Source organism: Ascaphus truei, chromosome 3 (assembly GCF_040206685.1).
Source record: "Ascaphus truei isolate aAscTru1 chromosome 3, aAscTru1.hap1, whole genome shotgun sequence".
Classification (NCBI taxonomy): domain Eukaryota; kingdom Metazoa; phylum Chordata; class Amphibia; order Anura; family Ascaphidae; genus Ascaphus; species Ascaphus truei.
The window spans coordinates 322229885-322251711 of NC_134485.1; the positions used below are offsets into that span (position 1 = coordinate 322229885).

General features: G+C 43.4%; 1 protein-coding gene across 6 annotated transcripts in view; it reads left to right on the forward strand.

The window, feature by feature from the left end:
- The window catches only part of CACNB3 (calcium voltage-gated channel auxiliary subunit beta 3), a 199193-nt gene that overhangs the window by 144395 nt on the left and 32971 nt on the right, over positions 1-21827 (forward strand). For all 6 annotated transcript variants that reach the window (XM_075591223.1, XM_075591220.1, XM_075591224.1 and 3 more), the window contains 4 exons: positions 12457-12579; positions 15304-15426; positions 18938-19053; positions 19140-19210. In XM_075591223.1, the coding sequence (XP_075447338.1) occupies positions 12457-12579; positions 15304-15426; positions 18938-19053; positions 19140-19210 (433 nt within the window). The remainder of the gene's footprint in view (positions 1-12456; positions 12580-15303; positions 15427-18937; positions 19054-19139; positions 19211-21827) is intronic.

Here is a 21827-nt window from a genome sequence, read left to right on the forward strand (position 1 = left end):
TTCTAAACTTGGCTTTTAGCGTTGCTTTGGTGATGCTTAGGGTAGCCTTCAGTTTCTCATGCTGCTTTGCGGGGACATACTGGGTCATCAGACGTTCCTGCAGCACTTGCATTTCTTTAGCCGCCTGCAGCTTTTCTTCCTGCAGCGTTTGCTACTTCTCCTCAACATCCTGGAGGTGTGTACGCAGACCTTGCAGTTGGTTCTGCAGTCGGTGCTCTGCTTCAGACTTTTCCTTGACTTCTTCTGTCAACTGAAAATGTTCTTCTTTCAGTTTTAAGTTTTCTGTTTTTAATCTTGAATTTTCTCTTTTTTCAGTCTCTGTATTCTTCAGGGCTTCTTTGCAGTCCTCCTTCCATTTACGCACATCTGCTTTGAGAATGACAGTCTCCTGGCGTGAGACTTCCTTCTCTAGGTTGAGGGTCTGAAGCTCCTTCTGAGAGACTTTGAGATCTGTATCAAGATTACCAATAGTTTCTTTAGCAATGTCCAGCTCCTCAGTGAGACTGTGTAGTTCCTTTCTGGAAACTTCCAGGTCTGTGCGGCAGCTGTTGGTCTCATGATGTGAGGCATCAAGTGCTCTGCGGAGTGTCTGAACCTCTTTCTGAGATACGTCCACTTCTATCCGGACACTGTTGACCTCCTGTTGTGATGCATTCAGCTCTATACGAAGAGTGTGAACCTCTTGCTGGAAGACTGTCATCTGCTTCAGTGCCTCCTCATACTTCCGCTTTAGCGTAGCCACAATTTTATCAGATTGGCTCTGCTTTTCATCCATGGCGGAAATAGTAGCCTTTGCAGTATCTAGCTCAGTCTTGAGATCGTCTAATTCTGTCCTGGCCGCAGAGTAAATTGCGAGCACAGTCTTCTGTAGCTCAGCATTATTTTTTCTCTCTCTTCCTAATTCTTCACAGAGCAGATCACAGTCATGCCTGGCAATTTTCAGGGCGTCTTCAGGGCTGGTCAAGGGATCGTCACTCAGTGGTTCCGGCTCCGCTTCCCTGGGATGACTAGTTGAGGGTTCCTCACTGTTGGCACCGGACAGACACTTCTTTGGGGTACACGACTTCTGCCTTGGGCCCTCTGGATATTCGGTTAACCGTGGGACGAATTCTCCATTTTCTCTAGGCTGCAGGGCAACTCGGTCCCCCTTTTCCTCCACAGGATCTGCGGACGTGTCTGTTCCTTCCACAGTAAGTGAAGAACTGCTTTTCTTTTTCTTTTTCCGCCTGTTTCTTCTGGCAGGGCTCAAGACTGTTGTGAGAGTCAAAGACAATCTCTGCTCTCTCTCCCAAGTTCAGCTCTCAGTCACAGCTAAGGAGTTCTCTCTTCCTGTTTCAAAAGACAGGCTTTCTAAGCCATCTAATCAGGCAGGTGGTGTTTTGTTAATTGACTACCAGCAGTTAACCACCACACTGCTGGATTAGAGGCACATTACCTGAACAGGGATAAGTCCCCTGTTACAGTTACTTTATAACTTTCAACCAATAAAAAAATATTTTCATGCTCAGAAGATGGCTTGTATTAAATGTGTACTTAGATTTACATTATTTCTTCTCGAGAAAGTGCCAATTAGGTGCAAAACGCGTGGGTGTTTTTCTTGGGTTTTTCCTATGTTTTTGTATGTGCCTCATTACAGAACTTTATATTTCCTTTCTACTCATTTTATATCTTTAACTATTGATAAACTGTCAAACCCAACAACAAATGGGTCATATAAATGTTTTTCGTCTTAAATAAATGCTGATGATTTACAGCATCGGTAAATACATAAGCAAGCAGGGAAAATGATATCATTTCACCAGCATCGGCATGATGAGCCTAATTGGTTTCTTTATAGCTCTCCATTTTGCAGAGAAATGCTGAAAATATGCATGTCCAGGCTTGGAAACAAGGATTATATTTGGCAAAAACACAAAGAAGCCTTTTCTTTCTGCTCATGAGCAATTGTGATCCAAATGCATCTTTTCTCAACTGCTAAATTATGGATCAGAGCACTCTCGGTGTCTGTCTGAAATGTTCTGTTGATATATAGAGATTCTTATTTCATTAAAAAATATTCTGAAATACACATATTATTGCTATTTACTTATACAAACGCACACAGGCCCGACAAGCTCAGAACCCAAATCCACCATAATATATATACGATGGTGAATTTGGGTTCTGAGTTTGCAGGGGCTGTGTGTTTTTGTTCATTTTAGTTGGAAAAACAACGTTGAGTCTTGTGATCCGTCCTCCCTGGTTCCAAGCTCATCCATCCCACCTTTTTAATTGCAGTTCTTGCTAAGCACATGTAAATGATCCAGTCTATTACAGACAGCTCTGCCTCCATTAAAGAGCTTTATTTTGCAGGTGCAGCAGGGTTAGGACCCACAGATGGGCCATACCGTGAAGTGGTTGTAGGTTTAATATACTTTGGCCAAAGAATTGAACTAAATGACCCTTCCTTATGAGAAGATAAACAGATAAGTGTTTATATAATATGTCAAGTTTGATGTAGCACTAGTGCAGTCATTTACTTAAACTGTATTGTATTGTATTGTATGTCTTTATTTATATAGCGCCATAAATGTACATAGCGCTTCACAGTAGTAATACATATCATATAAATAACAAATAATATAAATAACAGATCATGGGAATACACTTAGATTGTAAGCTCCTCAGGGCAGGACCCGGTTTCCTATTGTTTTATGTCTGAAACGCTTATTCCCATTATGTGTTATAATGTTATATGTGTATTGTACCTGGATGGAGCTATTTATATATATATATATATATATATATATATATATATATATATATATATATATATATATAATATACATACATACATACATACATACATACATACATACGAATATTCAGTAGGGTTATGCATTGAGGAAAGAAGAAAGTACACACAGGTAGCCTCTACTGGTAAAAAAAGATGATCACAGAAGGATACTAAATATGGGATCGCATCATATGATTTTTAAACCAGCCATCCCTCCAGTTTTGTTTATTGACTCAAATTCTGGGCATCTCTGATACAGAGATCCTTCATTGTTAAACATTTGTGGTCCCTTCCTACATGAAATATTGGCACCAAGCTGCTACCATCACTGTCATACCCATTTCAAGTGTCATAGCCGCTTGTGATAGTCTTATTGGCATTGCAGGCTGTCATTTTTGTCTCCTTGGACCGCCCGTACTAAAAAGAAATTGCAAGCCTTTTCCACGACCGCGTGAGAAACTGCTCCAGCGCTGGCACAGATCTCTATTTTCCATAGACATCCACTAGGACTTTTGTGAACCAGAATGCACTGAGATTACAATGAAACAACAAAGACTAGATGGAAATCTCACGATGAAGGGGAGTCAGGCTGCCAATACTTGACACTATATATGTAGATGTTTATTGCTATTATCAACAACCGATACATGCTTGCAGAAATTCTAATCCCATCAATCACAGAGGGATCAACCCTGGTGACCTCTGGGAGGTCTCAGCTTTCCCAAGTGATTACTACTTTAACTCATTTGCTGCCAGGGGCACCCATCATTCACCCTTGCTCTTTGATGTAGCACTTGAACCAATGGCTACCATTCTTAGTGCTAGATCCACCCAGATCTGTGAAGTCAGGGCTCATAACGTGTGGTTACTAAAACAGGCGCGGACGTTATGTTCCGCGAGATTAATGGTATGCAAAAACAACGGACATCCTACATCTCATTTGCATAGGCTGAACATCACCTTATTGTATTGTATTGTATGTCTTTATTTATATAGCGCCAAAAGTGTACTCAGCGCTTCACAAAGAATACAGTACAGGGAATTATAATTATACAATAAGTGCAGCAAAATCAGACAATAGGAAAGGAAATCCCTGCCCCGAAGAGCTTACAATCTAAGAGGTTTAATGGGAAAGTTACAGAGACAGTAGACGATGGAGTAAGTGCTGTAGATGGCAGTGCTTGGTCACAATGTGTGGTAGGAGTGACTGAGTGTGGGACAATAGCCATGAGTGCAGGCTATTGGGATACTTGATTTGTGAGGTGAGATTTAAGGCTGGTCAGTATTAAATGAAAAGGTTAACACCATTTACAGGGGAAGAGGTGGCAGGGAGGCATGAGTGAGATCAGGTGTGTATGTCTGACTTCAGGATATGGGGAGATCCCCAGCAGTGGGAAGGAGTAGATAGAGGGTGTGAATAGAGGATTTGTGTGGGTGCTTTTTATTGAGGGGTAAAGAAGTTGTTGGGAGAGCGGTGTATAAATAATGGTGCAGTGGGGAGTGGAGTAGTTGGAGAGAACAGAGACATTCACAAAGGAGTGAGGAAACAGTAAACAGAAAAAGCAGTAGGGAGGGCATAGTAAGATGCAGGAGGAGAGACTTCACAGGTAATGGAGGATAAAAATGAACAAATAATCACAGATGTTAAAAGAGAATATCTCACAGTTGCAAAGTTGTAAGGCAGAGTCCACCTTGTAGCACAACATTGTGTTATCTGCCAATAACGTGACCCTGAAACACAAGTTGAGAAAGAGAGGAGAGGGAAATAATGCTGTTAGTTCATGTATGTCTTACTGTGGCGTTACACCCATCTAGACACTGCAAAAGTACTAAATCAGTGTAAAATCCCTATGTCAGTGTAAAATCCCTATATCTGTGTAAAAGCCCTAGATCAGTGCTTGGATGTGAGTACCACAAACTTTAGGTATGAGATGGCCTAATTAACGTAGCGGTAGGTCCCCGCATTGACCTTAACAGAGTTGTGTTTATGTGCGACATTCTCATCATGCCCAACCTGCATCTTCTTTGCATCTCATTTTCACAAAGTACCTTTATAATGAATGCAATACACTTCACGGGAGAAAACACGACTTAACGTTATGTTATTGTTCTTTGCAGATACCCCATTAATGTTAACGGGACATTACATTAGGTGAACGCCACGTTACGAGACTTAATGGCGTTTTGAGAATCTGGGCCTTAGATGAAAATTCACAATTCCTGGGATTATAATTGTTTCAGCTGCCACTAAACCAGCTTTATAAGCAGCTGATTTTATTTTATGTTTTAGACATGCTGAACTCCGGGTAATAATGTCTACGAGAGCTGATTTTCGTTTCTTCTCAAGTGAAGAAATCCGTTCATTAAAATCAAAAATCCAATAGGCTTTGAACCCTGTTTACATTTTTCTTCTAAGAAGGCTAAAATTCCATTGGCTATTTAGGTATTTTATTTACCATCTGCATCTCATTATAATATAATTATAGAAACTAAATATCAAATCGGCCACATTTTAAACTGAGCGCTTAATGATAAATGGAGATCCCTCTATTTTTTTTAATCTGGTAAATTGACACTTATTAAAATTATGGTCTACATGACGTGTACAAACAACTTATCAATATTTTACAAAGTTGTGTAATTTATTTATTTATACAACTGCTTTACCAGGAAGTAATAAGTTGAGAGTTACCTCTCGTTTTCAAGTATGCCCTCGGCATAGAGTTATAGTGACAATACAAGGTTACATTAAATGAACAGAGGTTATACTTGATATTTACTAACATTGCATGAACAGCTAAAAATAATATATGTTATCGGCGTATCGAACAGTTACAGACCAGATTAAAATGTCAGACAGCAGAAGTCGTGAAAGAACGTAGACCGGTGGCGGCTTTGAGAGTCTAAAGTCGGTTGTCCCAGTCCTGAGGTGCACTGCAATGTTTTAGTATGAAAGAGAGGTGGTTGAGAAAGCAACAGGTAGGTGAATATGCAAGACTGACTGATATGTAAACCATTCCCACTGATATTGTATGTGAACTATCTACAATGTGTTGTAACCGAAGAAAATGGGAAGAAAGTGAATACAATATGTATTAATAAAAACAAAACCTAATTGTAACACTGTAAATCCATTTGCCTTTTATTGTAATGAAATCAGATGTGAAAATATTTTCGAATACTACGAATGTTTAATTAAAAAAAAGTGCACCAAACCGACCAACATCTGAAAACTCCTTATCAGGGAGATTTGCTAGGGAAATGCAAGAGTTCATTTCATTTTCCATTGACTTGCATTGGTTTATAGGGATATATTATTTTCAGGGAAAAGTTAAAAAAAAAAAAAAATTGCTGTATTTTTCAGCTGGTTATGAGGAAGTCTCTCACATAAATAGGGAGAGTTGTCGCAGAATGAAGTGAACCCAAAAGCAGAGCCCAGCCTAAGGTCCCCCAGGTGTCTGCATTAGGAAGTGGCAGCAGGAAGGAATATGGGGACGGTCTGCCACGGCTGACATGCTCAAGCTGCTTTATGAGTTTATTTTGACATCTGCCCGTTTATCACTCAAAGTTTAATGGCTGCAAAAGTGTTTTGCCTGTTATTCCCCAGACATGCCGTGTTGCTGAGGCAAACCCATAATCCTCCAGAGAGCCCATTATCTCAGGAGGAGTCGTTGTACGTGACGGGGGGGGCGGGGGGAGCAGACACACAATAGCTCTTATTCGATCCAAGTTATGGATCTTCGGCTTGAGTACAATGTGACGGATACAGAGATAGCTCTCTGAAGAGACACGTTTGCTTCTGAAGAGGCGGGTTGTGCCTTGAAAATAAAGATGATCAAATTAGCGTTGAGATGAATCTGCTGGCTGCCAGGTAATGTTGACTGAGGGAAGATCTGCTTGAGAAAAACATTTCAAAATTTGAAGCAGCTGGTTTGTGCTGACTTAGGCCCCTATTCAATGTGCTAGCCGTCTTCCCCTTGCTTGGGAACATTTAGGACAATATTTACCAAACAGTGATAAGCTGTAAGGCACTTGATGGCCCATTCATTTGACTGTACGGTGTCTTATGTCCTAGCATTGCTTAATAAACATGGCTCTTTATTCAAATAAATAGAGCTGCAATATTCCCAAGTGAAGGGAAGAGGGTTTTGCAGCATGTTGAATAGGGCCTGAGAGCTACTTTGAAGGCGCAATGCCACTTAGGCGACAACAATGAAATAATCTACCAATGTAATTTGCCTCCTAAAATTCAATCGCCATGAAGGTGTTCATTTATTGTGTGTGTGTGTCTATGTGTGTTATGCTATTAATCTCAGCTGTTCAGAGATAATGAGGTGAAGGTTCCTAGATTCATCCAGTGACTGTCTCTGGCATTGTAGCTTTCCCCTACTCTTTCCCACTGACATAGGTACAATAGTTATAGTTGGCCTTCATTAGGTAAAGGGATGGAGGCCGGGGAATGGTAGAATATGTGCTAAATAGCACCGAGTTAGTAGACGTGTTATCCACGCTGCTTGCGCTTGTATGTGAGGAAAAAAGAGAGATCCAGCGCTCCACAGATTTCAAGATAAATGAATTTATTGTGCCATTCATTTATCTTGAAATCCGTGGAGCGCTGGATCTCTCTTTTTTCCTCAGTGTACATTGGAATTTGCCTGGCAGGTACTTCCTTGAACCAGCAGCACCGGTAAACTGTATGTATTTATTTATATTGTGGTGTGCAGCCAAAACCCTTTTACATTGCGCTTGTATGTGTCCATTTTTGATCATCGTTCTGGGTGGGAGTAGAGGGATTTTCAGAGCACCGCAGCCCCAGTCTTACTTCCAGGAAACACACACTTCACATTTGGCCCCATAGGGACCAAACAATAACATGAAAAGGGCAGCCCAGCAAAACGTAACAGAACCCCCGCTCCATAAATAAATATACAGTATGAGGCCTCGGGCATGGTCAGCGCTTATGCGCTGACCCGTGCTGAGGCGCGCTGCTGCTCGGCACTGAGCCCCTGCAGCCGCAATGAGAGCGGCTTTAGCAGGGGCTCGCGCACGATTCCGCACGCTTGGGGAAGCGTGTGTCTCACGGAGTTTTGAAATTTGGCGCTCGCCGGAGCGCAGGGCCGGTCACGTGAGCGTTTCGCCCAATGAGGGCGAACCAGCTCCGTAACGTCACTGGCCCGCCCCTTGACGGCGCGCTGTGTAAGGCCAGGGAAAGCACCGCTTTCCCTGAGCCTCAGCGCGCCTCCGCACTGTTTGGGGCACTATGTCCCAGGCCTGAGACATCCACGATTGCACTAGGGACCTAAAACATTATGTTTAGGGTTTCTGCGCATTGTAGCGAAGCTATAGTTGATACATATTTCCTGGTGTTATTACTTATTTTTAAGATTGAAATATGGTGCTCTTTTACATTTAATTATTATTATTATTTTTTTTAATGTTTTTCCATTAATTCTTTTTTTCAATTCTTGTTAGAGGCATTTTCAAAACATCAGCATGAATGCTGCCAGCAAACAAACAAATAAGTCTAACATTGCAATCACCACAGCACTTAAAAAAAATGAGATTGCTGCTTTAAAGGTTCAATGGCACAAAAATGAACGTTGATCTAAACACACCAAATGAAAGCTTTGCCAGTTGTAAGCACTACTGTACTATCCTGTATATTTAAAACGTCAAAATCTACTGACATAAACAATTTCACTTTTATGGGTAGCATCAGGGATATTCTATGTTTGTTATTTCTTCTCACAGAATCTCTTGCTTGTCTCATCCTATTTATTGGCTCACCCTCCCAGGTGAAAGTAGTCGCAATGTCTTGTATATAATGTATACCCTGTTCATTTATGTAACTGTATTTGTAACCATGTATTATTTGTTTTACTCTGTGCCCAGGACATACTTGAAAACGAGAGGTAACTCTCAATGTATTACTTCCTGGTAAAATATTATAAATAAAAAAAATAGATTTTAAGTTCTTCGGGGCAGGGATTTCCTTTCCTATTGTCTAATTTTGCTGCACTTATTCTATAATTATAATTCCCTGTACTGTATTCTTTGAAGCGCTGAGTACAGTTTTGGCGTTATGTAAATAAAGACATACAATACAATACATCAGGCTGGAATTCTAACTGAACAGAGCACTTAGATATTCTGGGGGGTTTCGCCCACTTGGGTGCAAGTGCATTTAAGATGGATATGCAAGAATGTGTAGGGGATACCTTGAAAATGTAAGGAGGACTATTTTTTTTAAAGTATAGAGAGTGTGCCTTTCAATAGTTTCTGCTTTGGGTTATTTAAATGTAGCTGAACACCAGAAAACAAAGACAGCAAAAGCCTTGCACTGTGGGAATTGCTGTATCTCTGCTTAATAGATCCCGTAAGAGAGAAGGCAGAGCAAAAACTCAATAACGCTTTAAGCAAAGAAAGGATGGATTTCTCTAAGGGATTTCTACAGGAATATTATTGGATTCTGTGTGATCGCCTGGGGCATTGGGCAGCAAAAAAATGCTGAACGTTTGTAGTGCAAATGCAGCAAGGATAATGCATCTTTTAATCCACAGTATAATACAACATCATGCTCATTATATTGGAGAAGTTAAAAATCCTGCATGTGTACTAACTACAGTGTTGACCCCTAAGGGACTGCGCGTGCACTACAGTGATTGTGTTATTAATGTTTTTGTGCTCCTGAGAAATATGTGCAATATATAAATAAAGAATGACAGTGATGTAATAGGGTGGAGTTGTATGGTTGCCATGAAGTCACATAGCAAAGCAGCTCCTGGCCGGCACGGTGCTAGAGCAGATATTAGGACATAAGCATTTGCTCCCAACCAGATCAAGGAGAGCCCAATTTATTTCTTGCATCTGGCAGCCATATTCATATTTCCTCTTCAGTTGCTCTCTAAACCGTGAGAGATACCGCAGGAAAAGAAGCCTGAGGGCAAATGAGTGAGTGTGTGTGACACGAACAGGCACTTGAAAATTACAGGCTTTCTAACCTTGTAGCGCAAAGCAGCAGATGGGAAGATAGTTATCATGATAACTCTCAACCTATCGATCCATTTTCAAGAGGCATATTTAAGAGAAGTATATGGTGTGACCACTGATCCCATGTGTGCAAGAGAGTTCTTGGGATGAAGATGAGCGAGACTCTCTCAGCTCACTATATGGAAAATAGCTGAAGCGCTCAAATGCAGGTATATCTCAAAATGCTAATAAGCCAGACCACTGTACCAGGGTACTAACAATTGATATAGTACCTATTGTGTCATATAATGGGTACTATCCTCCTGAAGACAGGTGGTGTGTGGTGCAACCCACTCACCATATGTCTCATTGGCAGGTTCCCCTGAAAAATATGCAAATACTCACATCCTGGTAGGGCAGGCAGGCAGGCTGTGCAGCTACTCAATGCAATACAGGGAAAAGGGAGACCAAAAAGCGCACCAGCACAAACGGAGCAGGAAAAAACCAGAACAAAAAAATTATTAAAAGGGCACTTTAATGTGGCAAAAGACCCATCCAATGCATTTCGAACGTCGCAGCGTCGCAGCTGCGACGTTCGAAATGCATTGGATGGGTCTTTTGCCACATTAAAGTGCCCTTTTAATAATTTTTTTGTTCTGGTTTTTTCCTGCTCCGTTTGTGCTGGTGCGCTTTTTGGTCTCCCTTTTCCCTGTCTCTCAGCTCACTACCCCACAGTCACCAAGCTGTTATTTGTTAACACACCCGAATGGACGTTAAAACTCCAATTAACTTGAATAGAAGTTGACGGCTGTGGTGCTATAAAACATCATACGATGGTGTAAGACACCTTAAAGAGGATGTGCCTAAAGGTGTCACCCAGTTCTGGACGGTGTCCTGTAGAATTGCACTGCTGCTCTGTCTCTATGGGCATGTGACTGCTATTATTTATTATTATGTATTTATTTATATCTCGCCAGCATATTGCTGTCAGCACATAATCTGGACATGCCCACTGGGGTTAGGAAGTCCTCTTCTGTTCTGGTAACAGTTGTGGTTTTCTGAGAGCTGTGGTTGTGGTCTAGGACGTTTTGGCCATGGTCATTTTGACCACGATCAAAACACCACCAGTGCTCCACCATCAGTACTACACGCCGCCTGTCACCTCGCCGCCTTCCGGCATCTTAAAATGCCCTTGGATCTCCCCAGCTACAGGGCACCTGGCGCGGCCGCCGCTCCGACTGCATTTGTGGGTGGAGCGCGCCCATGCGTGCACACCAGCAGGGGCACTCAGTGTGGCTGCCAGCAGCCAGGACACATTTTAACATTTCCCGTGGGCACAGGCGCACTCACACATGCAGTCTAAGCGGCGGCCGCGTAAGGTGCCCTAGCAGCTAGGAAGATCCAAGGACATTTCAAGATGGCAGCGAAGGGACCAGCGCAAAGGTGACCAGCGGTGAGTAGTCCTGGCGGTGGAGCACTGGTGATGATTTGGTCGCAGCCAAATATCCCATTTCGCTGTGGTTGCGCTGAGCCCTTGATATCGGCAACAATTGTATAACGCTCAGTAAATACCATACCACCACCACACTGCGGCCTCTTGTGGTGCTCACTACTGTATGTGGCCTCAGAGTTCTGTGATTAATACTGCATAGACAGGAGAGTGACGCCAAAAATATATGTCCACTGAGGGCTTTCAACATACTACTTGTGCTGAAATTGCAAGGGCTGTTTTACAGCTTCATTGTAAAGCTTGGGAAATAGCCTGACCTTGCAGAAAACTGTAAATTTACACCAATGCAAAACCCTTTCATATTACAATGTAAGCATTTTTTTTCCACTGGAAGCATAAAGCAAATATAAGGAATTCATGGCTAGATTTTAGGATACATTTGTGCAACATTGTTATCATCGAGTAGGTCGTCCGTGAAAAAGGCTTGGATGCCAGCTCGTTCTTTATGTGATGTTTGTATGTGAGGCTTCTGTACTGTAAAGCTCGGAGCCGTCAGAGCTCAGTATCGTAGGTTTGGGCAACAAAATATTCAGCTCAGTTAACCTCCTTGCTGATCAGGTGTGCAGCACACTGACGCTGAGATGCGGCCCGGCCCCTGTGTTTTATTTCAATGTATGCTACATTGGGGATTGTTTTGTAATTCTTTTAAATCATGAAATAAGCATTAAGGCCTACATTTACTAAGCCTTGCTAAGCCATACAACGCCATGCAGCTTATGACTAGATGGGATGTCTTACGACTCAGCACCCTCGAATATATGGACATTATAGTCACAGTCTTCACTCCTCCACAAACAAGTTTTTGTTAAGCCCCCCTGTAGTTTTTAAAAAGTATTAGATGGACAGGAAGTGCGGGGCAAGTACGCAATTTATTGGATTTAATTAATAGGCCCCTTATTTGCATCAATTAAATCAGTGGGGTTTGTCTATATACCTAAGAAATCAGTGTCCAAAAAACTGAAGAAGTGTATTCATTTAGTTGTCCCCAGGACAAATGAAAGCACAATTGTTGTATCCTGTTAAGGAGCAAGTTGCATTTTCTTGATACAACTCCCTGCTAGCGTTTAACATGAAACTTAGAGTTAAAAGAGAAATATGATCTTGTTTTACTGTAATACGACTGATTCTCCCCAGTCACAATTAGTTTGTGTTGATGCATAAATGATAAGTCTCCCCAGTCAGGACCTGTCTTCTGTTGCAGGGTTCAGCTGATTCCTACACGAGCCGCCCATCGTTAGACTCCGACGTGTCCCTGGAGGAGGATCGGGAAACTGCCCGCCGCGAGGTGGAGAGGCAGGCTCAGCAACAGCTCGAGCGGGCCAGGGTAACGCCATTAGTATAGCACGAAAACATACCCAGGCTCCCAACACCAGGCCTGTCAAACTCAGAATAGGTTGGGGGCAATTCTTAAATCCGACTGCAACACACGGGCCGCATATTCAGAGGGGCGGAAGGGGAAAAAGACAGTAACCTATGGCCTAATTGACTTGCATAGTCACTATAACCCCCCTCACACTCTCTCCCCTATCCCCCCTCTCTCTGACCCATTCCCTCACTCTCCCCCCCACCTCTCTCTGTATATCCCCTTTCTCCCCCCTCACTCTCTCTCCCCTCCCCCTTCACCTCTCTCTTCCCCTTCACCTCTTTACTCCCCCTAATCTCTCCCCATCTCCACTCTCCCCATCCCCTCACTCTTCCCCCACCTCTCTCTCACACCTCTCTCTCTCACACACCTCTCTCTCTCTCACACCTCTCTCACACACCTCTCTCTCTCACACCTCTCTCGCACACCTCTCTCTCTCGCACACCTTTCTCTCTCTCGCACACCTTTCTCTTTCTCGCACACCTCTCTCGCACACCTCTCTCTCGCACACCTCTCTCTCGCACACCTCTCTCTCTCGCACACCTCTCTCTCTCACACCTCTCTCTCACACCTCTCTCTCTCTCGCACACCTCTCTCTCTCGCACCTCTCTCTCTCGCACACCGCTCTCTCTCTCGCACACCGCTCTCTCTCGCACATCTCTCTCTCGCACACCTCTCTCTCTTGCACACCTCTCTCTCTCTCGCACACCTCTCTCTCATACCTCTCTCTCACACCTCTCTCACACACCTCTCTCTCTCTCACACCTCTCTCTCCCTCACACCTCTCTCTCTCACACCTCTCTCTCCTCTCTCTCTCTCTTACACCTCTCTCTCTCACACACCTCTCTCCCTCTCTCTCTCTCTCACACCTCTCTCTCTCTCTCACACACCTCTCTCTCTCTCACCTCTCTCTCTCACACCTCTCTCTCTCTCTCTCTCTCTCACACACACACCTCTCTCTCTCTCACACACCTCTCTCTCTCTTCTCACACCTCTCTCTCTCACACACCTCTCTCCCATCCTCTCTCTCACACCCTCTCTCTCTCACACCCTCTCTCTCACAAACCCTCTCTCTCCCTCTCTCTCTCCCCTCACATCTCTCTCTTTCCCCTCACATCTGTCTTTCTCCCTTCCCTCACCTATCTCTCTCCCCTCCTCCAAGCCAAACAACTCCCTCCTTCCCTCCAGCTCAACCTCCAGGCTGCATAGCAAAGCTTCTTAGACCATGTGTTTGACAGGCCTGCCCAACACACAAAATGCTGAATATTTGAAGATTATTTTGCATGCTTCTCAAAATACTTTCTTTGGAGGGATCACACAAAATAAATAATGGGTCAAAACTCTATTTTTGAAAATGTTTATATGTAAAGAAAGCAAGAATTCCTAAAGGGCCTCATGAATTATAATGGCATTTCACAACCCTCTGTCAGTAAAGAGATGCACAGATAATTATGTATCTCAAAAATCAGTGCTTAATACCACCAATAGTCATCATGATATCCACAAAAGGGATAGTCGTTAACAATCATTAACAGCAATTTCCATGATTGAACAGCAGAGTTCCAGCATTTGTTGTAGATAGTGAAATTGTCAAACCGACGTGAGTGTTCTCCATATTTTTAGCTGTACAGTACATGGGCGTCAGAGATCTCCCACATGCGTGATATTTCTGCGCAACTCGCGCAATAAAAAGATCCAATGTGCCTGCAGTATTCAGGGCCTCTGTTGGTCTCTCTAGAGCATGTAAGGATCACATTTGGTTGGTCATGTCTTCCCAAAGGTCATGGATAAAGTGACAGCGAGACGGTCCTATGGGAATATCATCATCGCAGACAGTCTATAGATCCATTGCATGCCTTATTATTCTTACAGTATAATGGCTGACTCCTGATAACTGAAGGAGATCCCTTGAGGAAGACATGGATGAGAGCAGCTATAGTCTAGGCAGCAGTACAGATATCTTTTCATAGGATTGTACATGGATATGTGATGCTTCTTTACCCAGACAGTGCTAAAGAAAACAACCTTTGGCCCTAAACACAACAAATCAGTGAATTAACCAGTTTATTTAGTGGTTGAACTGGCATGGTGGAGGGGTAGGGAGTACGAAGCATCACTAGTTTCTCATTTATGACATTTGATATTCACTACTTTTTCTAAAGAAAATGTTACTTGTATTGAAAGAAGGTAAGTCTAGGACGACTTGCCGCATCCAACTCGCCACGATCGATCAGCCGCCGATGGGAGCTCGTTGACGCCCTTTAGCCTGAAAGCCCCATAACATTAAGTATTTACCCTAACCTGTTAACTCTAAAAATCTTAACCCCTTACCCTAAAACCCCTAACGCCTTGCCTTAAAACCCATAATCGGAGCCCTTACCCAAAAATCCCTAAAGCTAACCGCTTAATAACTTACCTTAGCAGCGAGACGGCCGGCGGTGAGTCGCCCTCAGTGGCAGCGACTTGGCTGCGGCAAGTTGTCCCATTCCGAAGAAGAAGGTGGGGTGTCTGTATTACTAAAGGGTCTCTCCTTTCTTTTCTGACAGCATCTGTATACCAGGTGAAAACTAAGTAGAGATCTTTTCCCCCTTTTCTAACAGTTCGGGTCTCCTGGAAACAGACAAGGTACCATTAGGGTTTTTTTAATATAGAACTGTACCTAATGGCTCTATTGTTTTCTCACAGCTCAAGCCAGTAGCATTCGCCGTGAGAACCAATGTCAGTTACTGTGGAGCGCTGGATGAGGAGTGTCCAGTTCAGGGAGCTGCTATTAACTTTGAAGCCAAAGATTTTCTACATATCAAAGAGGTGAGAGCAAACATAATGTAGTGTGCCAATATGTCTGTAGTGTTAACCACTCTCAAGCAATGGAAGAAGGAAGACGGACACATGTATAGGGGACATGAGACGGTGGTGATTGGTGGCTTCAGTACTTTCTTGTGCAGCCAATATTCTGTCATCTCTATAGCCTGGATGAACTGCCCTCTCCCTTCTCTGTCCCAACATCCTCACTCCTTCTGTGTATATTCAGTCTGCTAATGTCTTGGTAGTCCCATCCCACATCCCATGAACTATGACATTCCCCCAGAATCCATGATAGTCCTACAAATCGTGTGATAGTTGACAACCCTAAGAAGAGGCAGATAAAGTGACTTGCTTGATGTAACACCGGATGACGTGTTAACGGCTGATGTTGAACCTACAATACAAACATGCTCTCAAGACCAAAGCACTTTAACTAGCCACTCTACCTGTGCATTTTAGTTTTCCCATAGCACAGATGTATTATTTATTGCTAGGCATAGACAAGCATTGCATTTAGAATGCAAAGCCTCAGCCTTTTCCCAGCTCAGATTCCTTCTTCTAACCCCCTCATAAATGTACATTTATACAAACATGGAGGAAAGAGACAAGCGCACCGAGGTAAGTATAATAATAACGTTTATCAAGGAAGAAGAAAATATCCCATCTTACAAATTAAAAAACATTGGTGAGTACATAGCGGCGACAATAGGCACTGGTGCTGAATGATGGTTCCGGCAGCAAGCAGGGACACTGCTATAGCTATACACAGTCCCCGTGGCTCGCCCAAAGACCAGGAAGGGACGTCAGAAATGTCTCCCTAATCCTGCAGTACCCAGACCAGCCTCTGCCTCTCCTTCTAGTTGGGTTGTTATTCCACCATCTTCAGATAAAGAATGTAATTGTACAATCCAAGGAAAACACCGAACCGATTTTATCTGATTATAGAGATCCTATTGTGCCCAAGGAAAACACAACCAGTGCTTCATATTCTGTTTTTACTGGGCTGCTTTACATCATTTTCCCCTCCCCAGCCTCACTGTGCGATTGTGCTCGAAATGATTGAAAGAGAGAAACTGAACATTAAAAAGTAGTCCAAATGGCATCTTTAAGAAATATTTGTTTTGTATTGAAGTTTAGGCCAGGGGTGCGCAAACGTTTGAAGTGAAACTTCATTGATGGCACCTAGTACATTTTCACAGGGAAAAATGTCTGTGAAGGGGTACGAAAATGTGTAACGGAAGTGCAATTGTATGGTGCTAGCCGTGCATGCACAGAAATGGCTGCCGCAGTGCGCATGCGCAGATGCAGCCGTGGCCATCTCATCACACAGAAGCGGCCGGCGCATTGCGCATGCACGGAAGCGACTGGCGCATCGTGCATGCGCAGATTCGGCTCAGCAGTCACCGCGCGCATGCGCAGAAGCAGCACACCCTGCGCACATGCGCAGCAATGCCCAGCACTGAGTACACATGCGCAGAAGCTGGCAAAACCACAAACTCCACCCATCAGACGTCAGTCAGCATCTCTAAATCACATTAATATTTATCACGTTCTTCTGTTTTTATCGTATGACCGTAAATGCCACCACAGATTTAATGTGTAAAATCCATCGCTTTGCTTAAAGATTTTGATGAGCATCTCATTCAGGAGGAAACATAAAGGCGCTCAAACTGCAACATTAACCCTCAAAATGCACAAATATATGTACTAAGGTGTGTGCTGAACCTGCCAGAGATGCCACATTTCCCATATAAACTCTGTAAAGAAAAGGCAGCAGCACCAAAATAAAGTAAACAAACCAAATATATAACTCCCATTTACTTTTAATACTCCCAATAATATCATTACATGGCTGTAAAACAATGGTGTACATTTGGTTAATAAAACAAGCATTTTCTTTTCTGGATGTGTATGCTCCAAAGGGCACACAACAGATGTATTTACTATAATACAGGCAGTCCTCGTTTTACAACGCTTCGCTTTAGAACGAATGGCTTATCCAACGCTATGCAATGCATACCTATATTCATTTTTACAACGCCAAAATGGCTTATCCAACGCTCTTACGACGCTTTGCAACGTTGTGTATGTGTGTATATATATATACACATTCACATAAACATTGTTGCAAAGCGTCGTAAGAGCGTATATATATAATATTATACTATATAATATTATATTATACTATATTATATTATACTATCTAATATATGATTTATTTTGTTATATTATATATATAATACAGTATATACACTATATAATTTATGTGTGTGCTGCGTATCTTATTGCCTGCATAAACTATTTGGTGTATTTTAGTATTAAAAATGCCTTCAGGAACGGAACCTTTCATTTAAACAGTGTTCCTATGGGAAAACGTGTTTCGCTTTACAACGCCATTTTGAGTAACGCATTGTGTCGGATAACCGAGGACTGCCTGTATATACATGCAGTGTTTGCCACCATAGGAGTTTCACATGACAGTATTGTATTTTATGTTGAGCTAAATTACGGAATGGGCAAAATTACTAAAAAAAAATGTGGTGTGTGCCAAGCACGCGCGTACTAAGTTAAACATATTTGGGTTTTGTCAATGAAATTGTATTTTGATTTTTATGATTTTGATTGAATAAAAGAGTTTTGAGTGACAAAACGCAAAGAAGTTTCACATAGAACGCGCGTGCTCAGCACACACGCCATTATTTTTATGTCGTGCCCGCCCTCCCCCGCCCTCTTACTGTCTTCTGACGTCGTGTTGTTATGGGAAAGCGACGTTGCAGCGTTATGTGGTGTCGCTCTGTCATGGCAACGTGTCATCATTTGACGCCACGTTGTCATGGCGAAGCGGTGTCGATATCAGAAGATGCAGGAGGATAAGCGGAATAGAAGGTAAGAGGCGGTTACAGAGGCCCTGCGCCCTCCCCCGGCAATCAGTTTAAATGTTGTGGGGAAGAGCGCAGGGCTCTGTAAGCGCGAGGGCTCGGTTCGGCTCCCCCCATAGAAAATGTCACGCCTGCCAGCTTGCGCACCCCTGGTTTAGGCTTTGAGGAAATAATCGGGATTGAAGTAAGCTTTCCCTGTGAGAGTATCAGGGGATGTTATCTGTGTGCAACCTGTTTGTGGTTACTTTTAATGTCTTCTCTACAAATGAACGCACACATGAGTAACGAGTACCTTGCAAATGCTGCTTCCACGCAGATGTACTGGGATTTATCACTATGATTAGCTGAGGGTGACTGGTGAGCTACCGACTGTCTTTGCTCATAGCCCCCAGAAAGCTACCGAGGGGTCTATGGATCGAGACAAAAGTGGTGCAATTCCGAGGCACAAAGATTGCACCGTGTGTAGGAAGGGAAAAAATCATATTGATTTCCATTGGATATTTTGCTTTGATACATACGATGCACCGTTTCTGGCCCATAATTGCAGCTCCATGGCGTTTATACGTAGATCCCCCTCAGACTGCCGCAGGGCTCTACGTGCAGCATTCTGCATCAGCCTTATACCTGTCTTACAGAAATACAACAATGACTGGTGGATCGGGCGGCTAGTGAAAGAAGGGGGGGACATCGTCTTTATCCCGAGCCCCCAGAGGCTAGAGGCCATTCGACTGAAACAGGAGCAGAAGGCAAGGTCAGCGGCAGATCACCCTGCGATTTGGGCCCCGTATGCGAGATACGGTTATTCCAACTAATAATCAAACACTGTATGTGTTCCAGGAGGAGTGGCAACACCTCGGGTTTGGGAGACATGGTCTCAGGAAATCGGCGTTCGCCTCCCCCGTCCATGGGTAAACCGTCTTCATTATATTACGTCCAATATATTTGCTGTAGGCTGACATGTCCTGCAGCGCAGGGAGATGTAGAGATGTATAAAATAACATGGTATAACAAATACAGATCTTATGAAGATCACACGAGTCGTATAAAGGGACATAGAAGTTAAAAAGTGCATGCTTGTAGGAGCTTAAGGTCCAACAAGGCGTGTCCTTTTATGATGTTCTTGGACATTTGCTCACGGCCGTTTTGCCGTGACCAAATGACTGCCAGCGCTTCGCCACAACTCACCCCTCCACTGAGACATGTCGCCTCCGGCTGCTTGGCCGCTAAGGTAAGTGCCTTACCCTAAAACCCACTACCCTCTGCCCTTACTCTAAAACCCGCTACCCTCAGCCCTTCCCCTAAAGCCCTCTACCCTAAGCCCTTATTCTAAAAATCCCTACCTTAAGCCCTTACCATAAAACCCGCTACCCTAAGCCCTTACCCTAAAAACCTGCTACCCTAAGGCTTTACCTTAAAACCCGCTACCCTAAGCCCTTACACTAAAACCCCTTAAATTAACCCCTACCCTAACCGCTAAAGACCCTTAAATTAACCCCATACCTTAAGGAATAAAACTTACCGTAGGAGTGGCCGGCGGCGGGGGTTGCAGTGGAGAATCGGCTGCTGCGGAGGTTCGGTCTAGCAAAGTGGCCATAACCAACTTGAACCATAACTTTATTTGAATGTTGCTGGCAGGAGGAAGTAAAGAGATTCTCTCCTGCCCATGAAAAAATGTGTGGGGTAAGAAACAGATGCCCCCTGTCACATCTGGTCCTGGTGACTGCACCATCCTAATATCAGACACACAGGCTGTCTGTTAGATACCTGTATTCACAGGACCCTGAAAAGAGGACACGTCCAGGTAAAACCGAACATCTGGTAACCCTAGTTTGAACATATTTAGGGTTGCCAGGTGTCCAGTATTGAACTGGACTGTCATGTATTTGGACACTCTGTCCAGTAAAAAGTTAGAGGTAATACTGAACATGTACGTACATGTATGACCTTATCCTGGAACCAGGGTCACGTGTGATGTGTGAATAGCTCCAGTTAGCTTTAACTCAGCCCCCTTTCCAAAGGACACCAAGTCCTGTTATATTTTCTTCACTTTATTGGAAAAGCAGCAGTATATACAGGCATTTGTGGAAGGTATGTTGTGATGAGAGAGTGCTTCTCTATAGGTGCTTTGTAGTTAGGGACAGGTAAAAAGGAAATGGCCTTGCCAAGAGGAGTGTAGCATAGAAGGGTACTCACTCATCCAGAGTCAGGAATTAAAAGGTAGTGTAGGGGAATCTTGGTAACAGGAATAGTCTTCAGGGACAGACTAACTGTCAGCAAGACAGGGGGGAGGGCAGAATAGCCCATTCTAGGAGAAAGATCTCAGAGGTTGCTACAGCAACCCACTGACTACATGCACAGAGGCAGGGATTGCAACATTGTGTCCAACACACAGGCACTGTGAGTGTTCAGAGCAAATATACATGCAGCTGAAAATAAGGAACTGACAGGCAGAAGCTGCAAAGGAGGGGGGTAAACAGAATATGAATCTTGTTCCAGGACAGACCTCTCTGGACATAGTTACCTGACCGGCTTGGGGGACCACAGGATTTCCCTGAGCAGGGAGAGAGCAGGGCTGTTGTTAGGGGGCTGGGTAACTTCTGCCATCCTGATTGGCTGCTGCTGGGTAATGCAGCCAATGAGGAGGTGTCAGGAGACTGGGGGTGGGGCCAATGAGAGGATGAAAGAGCATGAGGCGGAGAGGTTTGTCTGTATGTCTCAAGCGTGTCGCACCTTTAACCACTGTGTCCAGTATTTGTGGAGAAGTCACCTGGCAACCCTACATGTCACTGCATTTTTTTCAATATTGTCCTAAGACTGAGTGCTCCTTTAATTATTGTATATATATTTTCTTGAAAGGAGCAGTTCCTCGTAGGGATTTTTTTCTCCTAATGGGTATGAAGCAGGAGGGTCTCCAGGCAGATCAACCGTGTTAACTTCAGCTCTGGGGACCCCCTGCTTCCTCAGATAATTACCTCCACAGCTGCTGCCTGTAGCATGCCCAGCTGGGATGAACAATATAGATGCTTACATTTCCTGCAGCACAGGAGCCAATAGGACACCACAACGTCATTCGCCACGGCTTCCTATTGGTCCGCGTGACGCAGGGGGATTTAAACCTCAGCTCCGGAGACCCCCTGCTTCCCACTTCAGGGAGCTATGTGGTTTTTTTTTTTTTGCCAGTTGCCATGTGTTCTCCCCTATCCAAATATGTATTAACAAAATTGGATTCAAGCATATCAGCTACTTATGTTAATCTGTGTGACAAACGATGGAACCATAATTACTTTAAAAACAACCACAGCAACAAGAACAGTTTACCTGTGCTTTCTGTCACCAAGACATTAAATAAAGATTGTGATGTTAAATGTTTTAAAAGAGTCTCTACCAGCTAAATTAAATCTACTATACTTGTCCCTATCCTTAGTTCACTTCGGTCCTAGACAGGACTGCCCCTTTAAGTTAAATGTATGTTGGCCAATTTTCTATTAAAATAAACATGCGATACAGAAGCTTCAATAAAATGTT